The 20,629-nt window shown below is 40.2% G+C and overlaps 1 protein-coding gene across 3 annotated transcripts in view; it reads left to right on the plus strand.

The window, feature by feature from the left end:
• The window catches only part of ARMH3 (armadillo like helical domain containing 3), a 122,696-nt gene that overhangs the window by 13,794 nt on the left and 88,273 nt on the right, over window positions 1-20,629 (plus strand). For all 3 annotated transcript variants that reach the window (XM_083866731.1, XM_083866733.1, XM_083866732.1), the window contains exons 9-18: window positions 1,855-1,911; window positions 2,911-2,954; window positions 4,504-4,564; window positions 5,522-5,568; window positions 6,227-6,302; window positions 8,455-8,548; window positions 13,338-13,439; window positions 17,913-17,971; window positions 19,311-19,376; window positions 20,409-20,478. In XM_083866731.1, the coding sequence (XP_083722857.1) occupies window positions 1,855-1,911; window positions 2,911-2,954; window positions 4,504-4,564; window positions 5,522-5,568; window positions 6,227-6,302; window positions 8,455-8,548; window positions 13,338-13,439; window positions 17,913-17,971; window positions 19,311-19,376; window positions 20,409-20,478 (676 nt within the window). The remainder of the gene's footprint in view (window positions 1-1,854; window positions 1,912-2,910; window positions 2,955-4,503; window positions 4,565-5,521; window positions 5,569-6,226; window positions 6,303-8,454; window positions 8,549-13,337; window positions 13,440-17,912; window positions 17,972-19,310; window positions 19,377-20,408; window positions 20,479-20,629) is intronic.

A 20,629-nucleotide genomic window follows, 5' to 3' on the forward strand; every position in this document is an offset into this window, starting at 1 on the left:
AGGCTGAAAGCTACTCCCAGTAGGGTTTTATGTGATAACTGCTCAACACTGCTGTTTGTAGCAGTGCTACAAGCCAAGCCTGTAGTAATGCAGCCATAGTCTTTGTCCTTGAGTAGCTGCTTTCATTTGCTGTTCTTTGGCCCTTAGGGTCAGTGTGGTGGTGATCTGGTTGTCTGTGAATTGTAGCACATTTTCATGCCTCAGGTGCTCTGGAGTTCTCTTTTTAGTTAACTGTAGTGCAGCTGAAAGGTTCTCTTTTGGCCTGAACTCCATGGGTTAGTTATGTGTTTCCAGCTCTTTAAGAAAATCTAATGAGGCTCAAAATTCATGAGCTGAATATGATTTTGTGTCTGTTTATAGTGTAAAGACCAGTGTGGTTTACGTCAGGATGTTCTTCTGTATTTTTGGGATGTGAGTTTTGTAATCTCAAATTCCTTGGAGAGTATCTCTCCATGTTGTCATTACCCGTGTTTATAAGATCTTGGCTTGCTTATTAACTTCTGTTCTAGGGATTTACATGTCTTTACTTGGAACCTTTAAAGGGATGCTCTTGATTAAAATCCTAATAATTTTCAGTAGTTGTTCTAACTATATACTTTTTCAAGCCTTCAGCTATATATATGTATACTTAATACTAGTCCTGATTTCAGAGAAAATGCTTTTGCATTGATACTGTGAAAAAGAAAATTCTATGAGAAGAGGTATTTATTTGATCACTTTCCTGGTGTTTTAAGGGATGGCTGATAGGATAGCAATTTAAAACATAAAGTCAGGTAGTAATTTCTGAATATGTACTCATTGATAATATCTAGGCAGAGGTTTATTTGCCTCATGTTCAACATGCTAGACTTGCATTGTGTCTTTTGTTAGACAGAGCTGAAAGAAGTTAGTTAAAATGTGGGGTTTTCCCTTTGTGTGCTTGTCTGTCAGCGTATAGTGTATCCAACAACCCTATGTGTCTGGTTTTGTGCACTTGCCTCTCCTTGGTATAGACAACTACAGGTGCTGAAGAGACAGCTTTGGAGAATCTCAGAAAGTTCATGTGTTTTTCTTTTTATTTTTTTTTCAAAGATCTTACGTAACTCAATTCTTTAAAAAATCTCTTTAACAAAAAAAGGTAATTATTCAAGCTCCAATTCCCTGCAAAATGACCTGCCTGTAGATGAGACTTTTCTTCTGTGTATTGATTCAAAATCAACTTTTTTAGTTTTGCAATGACACATATAAACCAGGAAAAATGTGCATTGCTAATCTGAAATGCTTCCTAAGTTATTAGCATTTGTCTTTATAGATGGAGCCTGTGTGCTTTCTTCAGCTAAGTTCAAGGCATTTGTATTCTCCAGAGCCTTCCAGCTCTTAGTGGTGTAAACAAAGTGTTCCTCTCTAACTCAGCAGCAGATGAGTCTAGAATGTTGTCCTGCCTTCCTGGGTGCTGCTTTACGCAATCTTTGCAAGGTGTTGTAGAAGGGAGATAGCAGAGTACTAATGCTTCATCCAGCTTCACTGCCTGTTACTGCTGCAAAACTGTGTGTGTGTCACAGATAACAGGCTTGCAGGATGGCTGCTCCACTTTCCAGACTGACAGAGGAGCTGGTGGAGGGACAGAAACTCCCTCTTTTCTCTATAAAATCAGGAGACTGCCTGGCTGAGCCAATAAGGGGAACATGTCCCTGGCCTGGTGGTCTTAGCATGTGCTGTGATTCCTCCTTATTTGTGTGTATTCTGTTTTATGGGATAGGACAGAGATTCTTCCCAGGTGGTTGGGTAAATTTGGAAACATAATAGTATTTTTTTTCCCTGAAGGCTGAACTTAAAACCATTTTTCTTTCTTCTTTTCCCCCCCACCCTGAGCAGTCAGTGAATCCCTACATTGTGAAGCTCTCCATTGTGGATGATGAGGCCACACTCAACGTGAGTACTTGGCTTGATTCCTCTCTGGTGCTGGAGATGCTCTTTCATGTGGAGTGTAGGGTAATGAATGCAAGCATGGTGTATGGCAGAAATCAGGTCTTGGAACAGTGCTGCTCCAAGGAACACCAGTACAGTGGTTGTTCAGCCCTAACTGTGCTCTTGCAATAGGTTAGGCAGCTCATGATTTGGACAGTTTGTTCACCAGTTAAATAAAGAGGGTGGTTAAGAAGCTGGATAGAAAGGAACATGCTGAAGTTGATCTATTATGCATTCATGAGCTATCTGTACACTATTTGCTGTCATGTGCCAAAGAGGCACAGGATGATTTATGCCAAAGGGAATCTTATTTCCAGTGCTGTGTCACTTGATTTTATCAGTCCACAAGTCAATTCTTGTAACTTAGTGGCAGCTCATATCTGAGTCAAGAGTCCTACAGTATATTTTGGGTTGTAGCCACAGTCTGAGTTTTTTATCCGGATCTGGATAAAAATTGACAGCGGACTGAGTTATGTGAGTTCTGGACTTGGAAGTTACTCTTTAGGCATGAAGTAAAAAGCAAGCTCCATGCTAAATGAAGGGTGAGAACTGTTAATAATTCTGTAATGGTGGAGGCTCTTTGCAAGAAGTCAGAAGTTATTAGTGTCTATGACCCTTTGTTTTGAATTTTTAGGTGTCCTTTCTCTAACACCAACTTCTTTCTAAATTTATTGATGCTTTACTGAGGCTTCTTGAGTGAGAGCTCTATATGGAGGTCCAGGGAGAGTAAACGTTCTCTGTTGAACTTAGTAATTAGATAACTTTAAATTTTGCTGTCTGGGTTTTTATATTATAATGTTGTATCATAGCAGATCTTAATACTTCAAACAGCTTCAAGGGAAATTCTGCATAGCATGCTAGGTTATCTTGGAGGGGGACAGCATTGTTATGTCTGTTCAGTGTGTGTGACTTTTCTGCCTTAGGATTTTAATGTGGAGTTCTTTTTAAACGCTTTTTTTTCAGGGAATGGGACTTGTAATTGCCCAGGCTTTATCAGAATATAACAGGTAAAACCAAATTATGTCTTGTTTTTCAATACATGATAGTTGCTGTACATTTTCACAAATCTTTTTTTTTTGTGTGTGTGTTAAAGCACTTGTTTATCACCTGACAGCCTTGATACACCTGGAGAAGCAGGGAGTAGTCTTATGCTTTGAAGTACTTTGGTTCAGCTGATGCAGTCATTGCAAGTCTCAATGCATCTGTACCAGCTGGGTTCACGTGCTTCGGGAGAGATCTTGCTGGGGGAAGATACCCATTGTATATTTTTACTGTCATGGATTTTACCTCTGTATGAACTTTGCTGAAAATCTTAGTCACAAGTGAAAAGTTTATAATTTGCTGACAACTTCTCAGTTGAAAAATTGAATTAGTGAAACACTATCTAAAACAAACATAGAAATGTATCCAGGGCTATCCACATGCCAGATCAGAGACAATTGGGAAATGTAAACTCTTCCAAATGGTGAAAAGCAGTAACTGCTGCTGAAGAAAGAGCCAGAAAGTCAGCAGAAAGGGTGACATGTTCTTAGCCTCTGCTTCATAAGTACCAGCGTAAAACATGTAAGCTTTCCTAAGAGGAAAGTTCTTTAGAGATATTTGGAAATGTACAGCAATTTCACCTGAGAAAACTCAAGAATTCTTTTTTGTGCAGTAGGACTCTCAAAGTATCCAGAAAAATGTTTTAATTCCTTTGAAAGTCTGCTGTGATAGTTATGCAGATGACTTGCAAGGTCAGCAAATCATGTAGATGTATTTAACAGAGTAAATGATTAGAGTAAAGCAGAAAAAACTTCACTCACCCAGCTTCCATCATTCTGACAAAAGCTGTCTCAGATCATGGCCTGCTTTGCTTAGCTCATTCCTTCTCCCTTTCTCAAGAGTTTAGAGTTGATTTCTTTGCATGTTACATTGTGTATGATCAGATTCCTGTGGGACAGATGAAATAAATGGCCATGTGAACTTTGCTAGTCCCTTTGAGTGCCAGGTGAAGCAGTGTAGCTTAAATCTGAGGTACCCAACCTGTTTGTTGACTTCACTTGCTCTAGGAGACTTCCAGTCTCTTCACTTGCTCCAGGAATGTGGGATCAAGCCATGAACCATAGAGGTCCATGTGGTTTCTGCTGGCCCTAGGGTGAACAACTGTGCTTTTTTTCCTGTAGTGGATGATGAAATGAAGCTGTTCTGTGGTTATTGACTCTGCGTGCTCACGTGCGTTATTACTGTTTGTCCAATGCAGAACAAAAATTCCTAAGTCACTTGATCCCTTTTCTTCAGAGTTAGCCCAAACAGTTTGTGTCCTCTGTAACAGCACAAACATTGTTCAAGTTTCACATCTTTCAGCAGCCCCACTTCAACTCTAAACAATTTACAAATATTTTAATACCTTTTGTCTCTTCTTTTGTGAGTCTTGAAAAAGATTGTTGAATGTTGAAGTTTCCTCCATCCTATATTCTTGTCAAATAAGACAAATGCACAGAAGTAGTAGTACTTAGACAAAGTAACCTTGGTTCCATTTCTAACCCTGAAACTTCATCCTTATTCCTTTTTGTTCAGACAATACAAAGATAAAGAAGAGGAGCATCAGACTGGTTTCTTCTCAGCCCTAACTAACATGGTAAGCAAGGAAATGGTGTTTTTCAGTTCTTAAAAAGGCGCACTCATGCAAGTTCAGCAGGAGAGTGTTTCTAAAAGGGTGAGTTTGGAATGCGACTTCTGGAGGTAGAGATGGATTGAATGAATCAAAACTAAATACAGCTAAAATGGTTGTATTCTGAGGAGTGTGTTGTCTGGCTGTGAAAGCTCTTTCAAAGGATGGTATCTCTACTCATGTGTTGATAGCTGAAATTCTTTTCCTGCATCTTCTTCACTCTAGTTGACTTTATTTTAAAAATCACCTTATTTTAAACTTGTAATAATTTTTTTTAACTTCTTAATCCTTTCAAACAGCTATGTATTTTTAAAAACTAGATGCTACTCTGGCCGAAAACATAGTGGCACGTAGTCTGGTCTGTCACTAGTCTGAAGTTCTGTTTCTTTACTGTTTTGTTTCTCAAGCATGGATGCACTTTAGCTACTGAGTAAAGCTTGGACTCTGCAGTGGGCACTGTCTGCATTTTTGAAGGAGTACCCTTCAAAAACAGTTGTGAATTTCTTCCTTATAAAGAATATCCATTGTGGAACAACTTGTTCACTTTGGATTTTCTTTAGTCAGAGATTTCATTATATTCTGAGATCTAACTGACAGAAAAAAATCCTGTAAGTGAGGGTAGTTCAGTGTTGACAGCTGTCTGTCAGGAGTGACTTGGGTAAAACTGTGGCCACTCTGGGGCAAGCAGAGAGGAAATGATCTCTCTTGTTCTCTTACAGAATGGCAAGCTAATCCAAGCTGAGATTCAAGGTCCAGTCTTTTTTTTTTTTTTTTTTTTTTTTTTTCCTTTTTTTATGATTTGACAGGTGAAGCATTGGTCAGTGACAGTACAGCAGAATAAAATGTGTTTGTATCTGTGTGTTGTCTCTTGCTGTCTAATAGCTTTCCCAAATTCCTGCTGTGCAATGCTCTCTCTTTCCATAGGTGGGCAGTATGTTCATAGCAGATGCTGATGAGAAGATCTCTGTCCAGTAAGTGCACAGATGTTATTTACACAATGAACTGCTCGGTGTGATCTGTTCTGTCACGGAGCTATTTAATGTCACAAAGCAAACTAGAGGAGCAGGTTCTCCTGTCACTAAAATGGTACCACACCCTGCTAATTGTGGATTTGCCCTCCCATGAAAGGGTACAGCAGGAGACACAGCTGAACTGCTTGTAATGAAGTCTATAAAAAAAAACTCCAGTGTCTTTTATGAGACATTTAAAACATACAGTAGTTGTGTCAGAGGTGGCACATGAGAAGCAAAGGTTCGTGCACTCTGACCCTCACCAAAATATTTTCTAAAGGGGGCAGGTGATAAATGTGAAGGATTTTAGTGTCTTTACGACCCTCTGCTCTTAAAAGAGAGCAGGACTTTAAATGGAAAATACTGTGAAGCTAGAGACAACTTTAGTGGGAAGGCAACAAGGATTGTAGTTGTGCTCTAAAAATTGCTATTTTTGTGGATTGCTACTACTATTACTGTTATTAGTACTACTAATAAATTGGAAGAACAACTGGATTGCAGAGGCAGATTTTTCCACAATTGAAAAAAATTTCTTTTTTCAGATAGGCCATGCTTCTGAAAAACTTGGCTCCTGGTATTCTGGTCACTAACTGTGCCTTTGTCTGTATCCTTCCCACAGAACAAATGAAGCAATCCTTCTAGCCCTCTATGAAGCTGTTCACTTAAACAGGAATTTCATCACAGTTCTGGCACAAGTGAGTTTCAGTGGACTGTTTCCCCATTTCTTTGTAGTGGATGTCTTTGAAATCAGAGAGCCAGAAATAGAATTCAAATACTATTTTGTGTTCAGACTTCCTTGAAGAGCCCATCCCCTTTGGCATGGGAGCCAGTTGTTGGAGCATAGCACTTGTCCTTGGGCTTTTTATGGTGGGGAAACATCCTTCTGAGAGGCAGCAGGCTGCTCTGATCACGAATCTCTGGATGCTTTTCTAAATGCTATGTGAGTTTGGAGAGTTGGTTGCTGCTGGGAGGCAGATAATGAGCCTGTCTGATCCAGTGATCGTGCTAAGAGGGTAGCCTGATGTATTTAGGAAGACCTTCAGGCTTTTAATTTTGATTTGTTGGTACTGCTTGAAATCTGTGAGAAAAACAGCATCAGCAAAACAGTTAACACCTTTCCCCAGTTTATTCAGGTCCTCAGAGTGCAGCCATACATTGCAGGCTAGACACTTGGCGTGACAGAGGAGACCTTTGGGGACTCCTAACGGTAGTGGTAGAGGAGGAGGTCTGATAAGCAGATCTACAGCTTCTGAAGAAAGCTTCTATTTCATGGATGGTTAATTTGCTGAGGTTCCCTGCTTGTGTTTTCCCAGGTTATTCATTCCTACCACTTTTCAAAGATTTCTGCTCTTTCAGTTCTGTGTAATACCAACTCAGGCCTTTCTGTGGTCCTCAGGGAAGAGAGGCATTTGGCAAGGAAAGGAGTAGAGCAGAAGAAGATCAGCTAGAGTAAAAGCTCTTAAAAATAAAAGGCTAGACTAGTTACTTGTGAAAGAGATAGTTGTAACAGCCACTGATCGTGGGTTGAATTGGAGAACTGATATTCTTGGATGGATTGTCTGTAATCCTTCATTTAAGAGAGAGCAAGGTATGTCATGTTGAAAAAACCTGATAAAAGCTGATGAATGCTCTTGCCTAAGCTGGTGTCCCTTGCTTGGTGCTGCATGAATGGCTCATGGGAAGAGCAGGGATTCAGTTGTGTGGATATCTGGAGTGTTCAGTGTGTGCTCACCAGCTGTGAGTGCTCAGGTTTGCTGCGTGGTGGCACTCTTGTCTCTCAACTACCAGTTACTGTTCTGGAGAAAGAAGGTAAGCCCCCAAAACCTGTCTAAGGAAATCTGACTTACGTAAGACTTTCAGTGAAAAATTGTATTTTAAAGTGTAAGTTGGTAGCTGTAGGGATGTAAATTATCTTTGAGTTGTACTATATGTGTCTGTGCTTCCCATAAAATATATGCATTTATAGTTGCTCATAAAATGAGATATTCAAAGGTAGTGTGGAGGATATCCACTTGTGAAAAATCCTATGAAACTGACATCAAATCAGCAGTTCTGTATCTTCCTTTTATTTTGAAATTGTGATGATATATTAAGGCAGATGATACATTTATGTAAAACTTGCCCTATGAAATGGACACTTTGCTTGGCAGCCAGACTCAAAAATAGCATGGCAGATTGCCTACGCTCTCACCAGTGTGGATAGGTCCAGAAGCTTGCAAAGAGTGAAAGTCAAAGCAGTAATTAGGCAGGCAACTATTAGCAAAGATGAAATGGGGAGAGTGACTGGCTGATGGAAGCTGAGAGGATCAATAATGATAGTATTATTTATGTTATGCTCTGTTTTCTGGCAGTGTCTTCCCTGCAGGGCTTTACAGTGAGACAGGAAAATAATAAATTGCCATCATTTTTGAATATGAACAGGTGGGGGGGCAGGAGCAAGGAGAATTTGCACTTAGAAAGAGAATTGAAAGGATCTTGGAGGAAGACTTCAAGTGCACATCCTTGGCATGTTTTAGGGGGAATTAGAACCTATTAGCATTGTAGGCTTTTGCAAATCTTCTCCCATTCTACATTAGGGAAGGGCATTTTTTCTGTCTGCTGGGGAGAGCCACCATTTTCTGATGTAATTTTTGTGTTCTGTGTAGTAGAGAAGTTGATGTACAGTTTAATCATTAGACATCCAAGGTCAGGAACCATGACCTAGCTCTTTAGGGAAGAGTTTGAAGTTTTTTGAGACTTCTTTAGTCATGTCTATTGTGCAAGAGCATGGAAGAACAGTATGGGTAGTGGTCTGTGTTTCTAGTGCCTGGGGACACAGTTGACCTGTGCATTTGTGTTTTCTCTTAGAGCCATCCTGAAATGGGCCTGATGACAGCACCAACAAGCCCAGTTCCAACGACACCTGTCACTCCACTTGGAACCACCCCACCTTCTTCAGATGGTAAGAAATGTATTGATCTCCTGAGGAAAAGTGATTTAAAACTGTAAACTATCTAGCAAACTATTTTCTGAAGATTGCCACTAGTGACATCTGTCTGGAGCAGATGTAACTTAGTGGTCTCTTTCTGGAGTGACTTGCCTTACTAAACATAAGCAAGATTCTTTTGCTCAAATTTATTTTTATTTTGCTTTGTGTATTGCTCAATGAAATTATGCTGATATTCCTTCTGAAAACAGTACTGCCTCAATATCTGCATGAAGGTACACCCAGCCCATTAGTTATTCTGTGTAGGCTTTTACTTATGAATATTTCTAGTGTCAGGTCCTTTGCCTGGGATTATTTGTCATTCCAACAGATTTACAGAGAATTGCTGTGGATTCCTGTTTGTCGTTAATGCACTTGTCCTCAGCTTTGAATTAATTGGGATTTGAATTCAGTCTGGGTGTGGAAGTATTCCTCCCTCTTATTATTGCCTTTTCTTTGATAGGCTTTGTAAAGGACCGCTTACCCTGAGATCTTTCTTCTAAATGAGATGTTATGTGTCCACATAAATATGCTTTGAAATCATCTAAAATAAAACCCTTTCATTTTAAGGTATGGATAGATATAGCCTGGTTTAAGAGAAGAAATGAAATGGCTCTTTTTATGTACTTTAATGGCATCTGAGCTGAAGAGTGTTTAATGAAGGAACAGAGTCAATTTGAATAGAGCACAGTTTGGAAGTACTTCTGGGGAAAAGCAGCCTGGGTTACTCAGTTATATCAGCTATTCAGGTCATTTCATACCCTAGTTAAGGATGATCCTCCTCATGGATGAATTCTGTCTGGTTGCCATGGATAACAAAGGCTTCAGATAAAGAGTCCCCTATGTCTCAAGACTCTGTATGCATATAACTTAAAATGTGGAGGGATGGGCATTTTGTGGGCTTCTGTTGAACGTGTTGATTGCAAATGTATCCACCCCCACAGCATATTACACAACTTACAGAATTTGTGCTTACCTACATCTACAGCTTGCTTGCACTTTTTATTTCTTTTCTTTCAAGGCAAAACAAAATCAAAACAAAACCTCCATCCTGCTTTTAGCAGAGGCAGTGATCTTGTGAAGTGTGAGGCTTCTTGTGGCTTGTAAGGTTACTAAATTTAAGAAAAGGATCTGATCCTAGTGTGCAGCAATTACATTGGGAAGCTTGCTTTATTTTTACCTGCTATCACCTTGTTGATCCCTACAATGTGATTTTTTTGAGGCCTTTAGCTTCGTTTAGTTTGGTGGTGCTTGAGTACTACTGTTTTAAAGATGTGTCAGAATTTTCCTCATTTACTAAGGTCTTGCAGCTGAGCTCTAAAATTTGCCTATGGCTGCCAGTTAGCAAGAGGCTTTTTGGCTTTGGAATGAGAAGATTGCTTTCTTTTTACTGCACTAAAAAAAAAAAAAGTGTAGTTGAACTGTTTTCAAGTTACACTAACATCTAGAAATCCGTCTATGAATTTCAGGTGCTTTTCTTTTATGCTGTCTGGAATAAAAAATGGGTTCATATTCTGGTTTGAAATTTCTCTGGCTGTTAACCTATAGTGTAAATTAAGATCTTGTAAAGTTTCAAAATGTTTGTTAAAAAAGGTCTGTATCATGAACCAGGATAAGCAGCAATGTGTTCTTTAGAGTGATTTCTTCCTTTTTTTTTTTTTTCCTTTTTCAGAAATGAGGCTTTTGCTAGAAACTGTTTATCCATAATATGTAAATCGAGTGTGCCTGTCACCATAGTTATCTAAATGTCAGTTTGCTTACTGTTGTTAAATATTCATTCACTACGTTCATTGTAACAGCTCAAGAAGGATCCACTGGGGATATAAATACATTTTTCAGACTTTTAGCTAAATCTTTGAGCTATTCATAATATTGGGAGTGAGAAAGCTTCCAGTCTCATTGCACAGACTTTGCCAGCAGACGTGGCACATTAGTAACATGTCAGGAGCCCCAGGTCTTTAATACTGAACGGACTAAACCAGCTCACACTTGGGAACGTGCAACCTTTATAATCTAAAAGCCCCATTATGATTTTTTGTGTGATTCAAACAGTGAAGTTGCACTGATCTATTTGACCTATTTGACCTGTTGTTTCCAAGGGCTACAGTTTTGTATTGATGGTGATTGTGTAATCCTGAGTTCCATGAGAACCTTTGCTGTACTCTGGGCCTCTCAGTGCATGGTTTAAAGAATCTTGTAGTTTACTGTTGGCTTGTCTCCTTCATCCTTCTGTGCCTGCCCTTGCCCCAGTTGAAGCCTTACTTGTCTCATTACAGGGTTATGAGATACAAGCCTTGAATTTTGAAAGGTGTTCTGTATTGAAGCAGACTTTTCTCTGAAGGAAAATACAGTTGTATACAGGATCAAATTACTTCCCCTCAGTGCCCCCAACATGGTCATCCAACAATCAAATATAATTCCTCACTTCTTACAAGGTCCAATCTCATGATAAATACCTTTTTCATTCCTCAAAAGTGAGAAAAGCCTTGAGCATTCCTGAGGATAGGCAGAAAAGAGATAACACGTAAGATGTGTGTACTAGTGGTCTGCAGATCTGTTTCCAGTGCAAAGGGAGTCCTGTCTTAGGCTGTCTTTATAGCATGAGAAGAGGGAGACATTGGTCAATTGTAATTCAAGCCATCTATGACCTCCTGAATGTGGGAACCTGTGGGTCTGACCCCCTAGGCAGCCGCAACAGTCATTTTATTGTCATATCAGGACAGTTGCATAGAACTGGAAAAGGTCTCTTTAACTCTTGAGCCTAGTGCCCTGTGTTTGCAGGCATATCGTGATACAATCCCTTGAATTTATCAAGCTCTGACTAACTCTGTTCAATTTGTTTCCCAGTAATTTCTGTTGGGGGGTAGTTTCAGCATCTTGGTGCTTGGTTAGAAATATTCAACTTTGCAACCTGGATTTCTTGTCAGTTCATACTCATTTATCATGGTGTTAAGCCTCCCTTGAAACAAAGGTCACTCTTCTTCACATGTTGGTTTACTCACCTCTATGTTTTGCTGTCTCACAAGAAAGATACTCTGTTCTTCTGATCAACATACTAGCCTGTCTTTAAACTTGTTCAAGTTTATGCTCTTTGAACATGACTTCTGCATAATTATGTACAATGTTTGAGACAAGGCCTCACCAGCACCTTGTGCAGGGCTTTACAGTGTTGGTGTCTCTGCTGGAAGTGCATTTCTGGATAAATGTTGTAGGACTGGACTCTTGAGCCTTTTGTGTTGGTAGCTTGTCATCTTGTGATCTGATAATGGTATTTTGTTTGCAGCTGATGAGCTCTCAGCTTGCCATGGAAATAAATCCCTGAATTCTTGACCCTATGGCTTGCGTTGTTTAATTTCATCTTGTGTTTATTATCTGTTCTTGTTTTATCCTATTCTTTGTGTGCAGTCTGATACTCCTCTGTGTTTATATATCCCAGCTTTGTGCCATTAGAGGTTCATTAGCAAGCAGCTGTTTCTTATGTCCAGGTCACACAGAAAAAAAGAGGATTATTCTCTAAACTGATGTGTACAGAATTCAAGCAGTAATTTTTTCTCAGACCAGTAATTTCTCCGATTGTATCTTGTTTGCCAGATCTTTGATGTGCATAAAATTTCTTTATGGGTTCCCACCTATTTCCTTCACTTTATATTTTTTTATACATAATTGTATTAAGTGCTTTACTGAAGTGTTCCTAAGCTAGCTCCATCACTTTGGGGATTTTTTTGTCTGAGCTACTTTATCTTAAATGGTGTCAGACTTGTCTGGCAGGATCTGCAGGTAAATGCATGATGCATGTTTCCCACTGATCTTTCTCCTCCCTTTCAATATTTCTTGTAAAGCTTTCCAATTGGAAAGGCAGAGAATGGCCCTTTAGGACAGCTCAGGCTCGGTGATCAGTAAAAATGTGGTTCAGTCACATGACAGAGGCTTGACAGCTCATAAACCCAGTGCTGCACATGGTGCAATAGGGGAATGAGCAAGGAGGCACATTGTGCAATTAGCTGAGGAAATGAAATAGCTCCTTGTAAAGTCTAAGGCAGATGATGTCCACTGTTAAGGTGTCAAAAGTACATTTGGTGTCCTAGGGAAATGCCAATGAACTGCTGCAAGTATGGAAAGTACATTTCTGCTCCGTGCTGAGTTGAGATGTATCTAGCACAAGCTGTGATTGCTTTTGCTTCTTGATTTTTATAAAGCTTCTGTTTCTACCTTCCTTTTCTATCTCTGGTTGTGCAATAATTGTTACATTATGTCTTATGTGTTGCTTCTGCAAGAGAGACTTATTGAGAGGGAAGAATGGATTTGACACAGACCTTTTGGAAGGAGCCTTTCAAAATTGCTGAAACAGAGAAGGACCTTTTCTGGGCACGTCTCTTTACAAAATGAGAATTGTGTGACTGTTATCTGTGTTGCTTGTAACAGTTAATTGGATATCAGTGCAAATATCCAGATTTCCCTAGGCTGGGGATGTTGATGAGTGCTAAAACAGTGGGCTCATCTCCCTGAGGAGAGCAGGGGCAGGACAGAGAAGGATATCACTTTGCAGGCTAACACAGACTGCGCTTAGAGCAGGAGAAATGGTCTCTGAGGGAGTGGTACCAGTCTTTATAACAAAATCTTTCCTGGGTGGTGATGGAGGAGGAGGTCAGGTAGCCCTGCAGGTAGACTGATCCTACCCCAGATCTGTGAGTCTGTGTCTTAGTTCTCTGTATAGTTATTTCTTGTATTTGTATAGGATAAATGTGTCTTATCTGCTTTGTTCCAGTTATAAGCTCTGCAGAACTGCCTTTGGATGCTGATGTGCAAACTAGCAACCTGCTGATAACCTTCTTGAAGTACAGCTCAATTGTGATGCAGGACACAAAAGGTAAGTGAATTCTCTGGATGCAGCAGACAGTGCTTCTGAAGTCAGGAGGGCACAAGAACATGCCTAGTGACTCCAGAAATAGGAGGGGAGTCTCCTTATAAAAAGATTGAAGATTTCAAGATTTTTGAAAAAATTCAGTGATTTCTTACTGTGAGATAAGACTTATGAAAGTAGGAGAGACCTAATGCTGGCAGGAGAGATGTCAGGTATAGAAAGAATGTAATAATAAATTATAATATCTAATAACCAAGCTTGTCTATATGCCAAAGGTGTGAGTATATCTGATTCACAACTATCTGTCGGAGAGGGGAAGCCTGAGACCAGAGAGCTGTATTTTTAAAAACACTTAGAAACTGACATAGGGGGCAAAGCTTAGCATTAGAAGGAAATACTTCCTTTGTCCTTTGGTTAAACAGGTAGCTCTGTAATTATAAATGGGACAGCAGCACTTAGACTGCACTGGCAGTAATTTGCTTGAGAAAATATCTTTCTGTGTTGTGCTTTTTCTTTCTCCTGTAGTTCTGTGGGGGTTAATTTCAGCTTGCTGGAGTTGAAGTATTGCTTAATCTCCTGCTCAGGGTACCCAAGGGTGCTGTTTTGCCCAGTGGTTATACAGGCAGGACCGTAGTGTGAACATAACAAGTGATCTTTGCACCATATTTCAGCCTGTTACTGACTTTCGCTGTTAACTTAGACATAACAACAGAAATATGAATATATCTGCAGTGCTATGATACATCAATTACTGAATTTCATGAATACTCCACATTGAATAAGAGAGCAGGCAGTTTCCTTTTGTCTTCTAGCTTGTATTTTGCTGTCTTGCTCTTGTTCAGTAAGCAAGCTAGTTGAAGAAAAAGTAATAATTGAAATTAGAACCAAAAGGAACTTCATGCACCCCTATCTGGTTTTGGCTGGGACAGAGTTAATTTTCTTCTTAGTATCTGGTACAGTGCTTTGATTTTGGATTCAGTATGAGAATGGTATTGATAACACACTGATACTTTGGCTCTGGCTAAGTAGTGCTAACCCTGTGTTAAGGACTTTTCAGTGTCTCGTGTTCTGCCAGTGAGGAGGTGCACAAAAAGCAGGGAAGGAGCATGGCTGGGATAGGTGACCTGAACTGGCCAAAGGGATATTCCACATCATAGAATGTCATGCCCAGTATGTAAAATGGGAGAGTTACCCCAAAGGGGACAGTTGTTGTTTGGGGATGGGCAGCAGGCAGTGAAAAATTGTATCATGAACTGTATTGTGCATCACTTGTTTCTCTTTGGTTTTGTTACCCTCTCTCACTCTACTGATGATTATTATGATTTCTCATGCTTGTGATGATGAGGTTTCAGTTATTAAATGGTTCTTATCTCTACCCACATGATTTACTTTTTATTTCCAATTCTTCTTTCCACTGTGGGGAGAGGGGAGGTGTTGCAAGTGATTGAGCAGCTGCATGGTACTTAGTTGCTGTCAGGGGTTAAACCACTAGTCCTTGGAACCAAGGCAAAATCAGGTTTATCTGTATCTTTTCTCAGAGGTATTGCTGCCAGGTTGAATAAAGATACTGTGATAGTGGAGCACCATTTTTAGACTATCCAGTCCAATGTTTAACTGTCCTTATTCTGAGAAAGCTTTGTATGCTTCCTAAATTCTTTGCTGTGATTTGAATTAATTACTAGTTATCTTCTCCAAGATAGATCTTGAGAGAATGGATCATTTCTTTTTTTGTTTTAATGTGTCAGCCCTTATGTATTTGAAGTCTGCTTTCATGTTTCCTCTTATTTTGTCTTTTGAACTAAACCACATCAATCTTGGCACAGTCACACGTGAGGAGGGCTTACCAGCTCTCTAATTTGCTCATTCTCATTTGCTTTTCTCAGGGACTGTCTTGCTGATCCAAGACTCTAATGGAACAATTTTATGATTTACAATGTAACTTCTGCACTTAATAGTCACTCTATTGTGGAAAGTCTGCACAGGGCCTTGGAAACTGCCGTGCTGGATTAGTGTCAGATAGGGTGAAATCTGATAGAGGGGATTCCTTACTAAACAAGCCAGTGAGAGATGAGTTATTACGTTATGAGACAGGAGTTGATGTTTCTTTCTTTCTTTACTTTGGTTCTAGCTTGCATAAGGTCTGAAATTTGTGCAGCTGATAGAATTCCTTCCCACCATAATAGTTTACGGCAGTGAGCTCCACTGATTGATCATTTAAGAAGTGTGCTTTCCAAACCAATATTTAATAATTCTAGTGGGTATATTCCTGACCTTATATTTTGATTATACGTGGAGTACTTCCTAATTTTTTTTTTCCTGTATAAGATCAAGCATGGAACAGGCTGCCCAGGGAAGTGCTAAAGTCACAATTCTGAAGGTATTTAAAAGACATATAGATGGGAGAGTTAGGGACATGGGGTTTTTTTACTGAGAGATTGGCAGTGCTGGATTAACAGTTGGACTCTGTGATGTTAAAGGTCTGTTCTAACCTGAACAATTCTATGTGACACCAATATAGCAAGAAGAATGAATAATTCTAATTTACTCCATGTGTCTTGGGACAGGTGGGAACACTTAGAGGGGAAACTGGTTTTTTCCACATCTGGGGCTAGACAGTTGCTTCAGTCCTGTCCCAGGGAGCATAATTTAATAGATTGTGTTTGCTAGGCCCTTCTCTTATCCTCTCCTGTGTCAGTCAGAGGCAGCTGCCTTGGGAGAAACAAAACCTCTGTGTCATTTTCTCCCCTCTGCGAAACAGGTTTCATACTGATACACCTCCCTGTAGAAAGTGGTCCACTTTGTTGCTTTAATGAAGGTTGCTGTGAAAGTATGAAGTGTGTGTGCAAGTAACTGCTTGCATAGCTGCCCCTTAGCTCCTGCAGATGGTCTGATGTTCACAATACACTGGCAGAGGGCAGAGTTCATGGTGTGAAACAGGAGCCTTTACAGCACGATCTCCAGAGAGAGAAGCGGTAGCAGCAGCTACAGAAATACACAGGGAGACCTTACAATATAAAAATAACAAGGCTCTTGTGTATCAGTTTTATTCTAGGTCATTTCTCCTTTTTGCTGGAGTACAAAACTTCACACTTAAACATTTTAGCTGAGGTAAGGAAATGGGAGAGACTTTTAACTCTCCCATTCCAAAATTCCTCTTCATCTTACTTAGTGCTGCAAGATGAAATCAGCACACTTCAGGGCACATCTTGTTAGTAAATATCTGTCCCTGAGCAGTGTAGAGAAGAAAACAAAAGAGGTGTCAAACTAGACAGAACAGCTAGCTAAGCCCATTCTATCTGTTTTTATAATTACCATATACACACCAGCTAGCAAAGTGTTCATAAAAATCACCTGCAAAGAAGGAATTTGGCTGATGCTGTCTTCTGCTTTATATGAAATTGTGTCTGACTGTTTCAGATATCCCCCTCCTTTGAGTTTCACTCTAAGGCAGATGTCTGGGATGATGTGTGTAGTAGGCCTGTGCTTTAGAGGAGCTGTTGGACATCTTGGGAATGTCCAATATTAAGTCTCCTCAGAATTTAGTTATCAGTGTGGGTTTTTTTGTTGGTTTATTTTTGTGGGGTTTGGGGGTGTGTGGTCTGAGTGCATTGTTTTTTAGAATGAAGATGTTTAAATGTGCTTGATTGGACAGTGCCTTCTACAACCTGATCTTACTTGGCCCTGCTTTGAGCAAGGGTTGAACCAGAGGTTTGTTCTATCCTATGTTACCCCATGATTGTATGTATCTTGGGGTTTTTTTTTAATAATCAAGGTTAGAATTGAGAGGATTTTTAAATAATAATAATAAAAATTGTATTCTTTTGCCTTAGTCCCTCTGTTTTGCTCCAGCTGTCGTTCAAGTCAAAAGCTGTTTGAAGTTATGAGATGAATAAGAAGTTGTGGAACATGAACAGGATGAAACTCTTGGCTTAAATTGCTAAGTCTTTGCAGACTCCCTTCTTTCATGGTTTTGCAAAGAGCAAAGTAGGTCATGTCTCTCAGTATTGGGGTTAAAACTTGGAACTTAGAGCATAATGTCGGCACTTATTTTGCTACACAGTGCTGTGCCTCTGTGAAAGCTTTGCTGCTTGTTTCATAACCTACAGCAAAGGTGGTGGTTTGCTTTCCACCTTGTCTAAGAGGGGGAAAATTGTTTCTCTGCTGTAACAGAAAGACAGTATTTAGAGTATCTGTAGAAGTAAAACTGAATGAGACAGAAGCCTAGTGGATAGTTGCAAGGCTGTTGGAAGTTCAGATCTGAAGTTGGCCGTTGGTGCAGAGTGGTGACAATCCAGGTGGGACTTAGTGACCAGCTGGAAGGTGAGTGCTTAATGAGAGTAGACTATTAGCTATCATGGAGGAAGTAGGACTATGAAGAATCTCCACGCTGGGCTTTTCTTTTGCTGCAACAGCTGTCTTGCTCTTCAGCCTTGCTAGGCTTCTGTGGCTCACGGGGAACTTGTTTTTTCTCCTTTGCAGATGAGCACCGGCTGCACAGTGGCAAGCTGTGCCTCATTATCCTGACATGCATAGCAGAGGTGGGTTTCTCGTGTGATGCTGCTCAGCAGATGGTGTTACAGGGCTCTATCCCCCTGCCTCTTGTAGAGCAGGAGCTGAATATCCACAGTGGTACTGAGTGGTGAGGTCCTCAGGCACTTACTGTTTGCTAATATACTTGATGCAGTACTCTTAAAGTTGGCTTGAAACTTGAAAATTGGATCATCTTATTCGAGTTATTCAGCTCCTGGGGATGAGGAGAAAAAAGAGTGAACCTAAGCCTTTTCTGTCTTAGCTTTTGAGTGACCCTGTGGTGTGGCTTTTAGAGTAATGTGCTAATGGCTTTCAGCTCTGTGCCGTTCATGATAAACACAGACTGTGCCTGTATCCCTTCTGCCAAAGAAGGATACATGTCTGAAAGTAAGTCACATGTTTGTAGGTCCTTACAAGCAAGACAAGAAGCAAATGTGGTAGTAGGGTGAGAAAGCAACATCACAGGGCTATGTTCAGCAGTGCTGGCTGAATGTGAGCCTGTCTTGTGGGGAGTGTGTTCTAATGGCTGATTGATGTCCTGAATGGTGGTTGTATTTGTGTGGCACTTATATTTTGCTTGCTTGCAAGTAAAGGCCTTTTATCCTTAAAGAATAAAAACCAGTGAGGTTGATAGCCAGTGTAAGGATTCTGTAATAATGTTTCTTCAGGGTGCTGGCTGAAAACTAATCATTTCCATTTAAGATTTTTTTCTAATGAAATGGTTTTGGCACTTGTTCTTCAGGTGGATGCATAGATAATGCAAGATAAGAAATGCTGTTTCTGCATAACAGGGGCATTCTTTGGTTCTGACATTAAACAGAGGGTATATTTATTACCTATTCTGGCTGTGCATTATGTGGAGAAGCCTCTTTAATTTAGAGGTGGTCTTGGAATGAGATTTGCTTGAGGGGTGGAACAGCTCATAAACGTATCTGCTAGTACTGCAGTAGCTTCTGGTATCAAAATGCCAATTTAAATCTTTATCCAGAGTCCCAGAACTGGTGTGCTGGTGTGCTGGAGAACCACCTCTTATATTATACACCTGGAGCACTTGTGACACCATGGTGTGTACAGTCCAGAATTTAAATGAGCTTAGGGGGAGAAAGTGAGACTGAACTACTCCTTGTTTTGTTAGCAATTTTTTTTTTTCTAAGTGGAATTGGGATGAGGAGGGGTTTACTTTTGTATGACTGGAAATCTGGGCGGAACAAGAGGGAATGGACAGATGGCTTTTTAACTTTATGGTTGTGTTCTGGGAGTTTTCCACTGAAACACATGGGATTTGAAAGGCTACTGTAGGGTGTTGGGCTTTTCATATCTCCTCCCTTTTCTTGCCCTTTTCAATAGGATCAATATGCTAATGCTTTTCTTCATGATGACAACATGAATTTTCGTGTAAACCTACACAGAATGGTGAGTCTTTTCCTTCAGATTGTTTTTTCTTTAGGATGCAAACAGAGGATTTGAGTATGTATGAAAAGTGTATGTTGAAAATTGTGTCACAGACATCTAACCTACATTGCTAAGGCATGTGGAAGTACTGTCAGAAATGCAGTAGTTGCGGAATGATTTTTAAATTCCTCTCAGAATGTCTCCATTCTTCAAAGAACAAAGAGCTCCTTGCCCTGTCAGTGAATTCAGAGGCCTGTGTAGCTGGTGAGGAGCTGTGTATTACAAGGTCTCTGAGGAAATCAGTGATAGGGAGAACGTTCTGCCTTAATCTTCAGCAAGCATTAGCCCTCATGTGATACATAATAGCCAGCTGGAGTTACACTGAGTGCTCTTATTTGGCTTAGGCTTCATTCTGGATGGAGTAATTCACTTTCAGGGAGGAAAGTATTTTTTCCCAGAGCTTTTTCCTGTGATGGAAGTGTTCTTACCTGGCTTATGAAGCTCTGTAGTTACAAGTAACTTGAATGGTTATTCTAACTTGATGCATTCTGTCTTTGTGGTACTGGCAAGTTCCACCTCATTTGACAATGAAGCAGCACTTGAAAGTCACTCACTGTTCAAAAAAGAAACAAACATCTTTATGGAGACCATACTGCAAGAATGCTAGTCATTACCTCTTAACAACAGATTTGCTATCCAGTTAGCCTTTCTGGTCTGTTACAATGAACACCAAAGCAATTGACTACTGTACAGACTTTTAAGAACGTCAATCAGACTTCTGGTTGTGTGATTTGTTTTTGTCTTGAGGTCCCTCCCCTCAGTAGAGCAGTGCCCTCCAGCCACACGGCTAGAGAAACAAACCCCCAAGATCAGCATGCTGAAAAGCAGGCACAGTTTTGCTCCAGCCATACTTTAGGGTTAGTAAGGTGGCAGTTGGAGAAAAGGACAAAAGGAAGCCTGTGCTGATGGTACTATTTGCTTGAAAAACACAGTAATACACAGACTGTCACTTCAGGCTTCTGCTGACTTCTTTTCATCTTTGTGTGTTTGAAGCCGATGAGACATCGGAAGAAAGCAGCCGACAAGAACCTGCCCTGTCGCCCGCTGGTGTGCGCGGTGCTCGGTGAGTGTTGTCATGTGTGTGCTTGTGGCTCCTGAAGCATCTCTTGTTGAGCAATAGAAATAGGAGATTTGAGGATTAAATGGAGCAGTGGATGGACTTAAAAGGACAGTTACATACTAAAGATGTTTCCAGCAATCCATGCCCATCTTTA

The sequence above is a fragment of the Zosterops lateralis genome (assembly GCF_965231275.1).
Source record: "Zosterops lateralis genome assembly, chromosome: 8".
NCBI classification, from domain to species: domain Eukaryota; kingdom Metazoa; phylum Chordata; class Aves; order Passeriformes; family Zosteropidae; genus Zosterops; species Zosterops lateralis.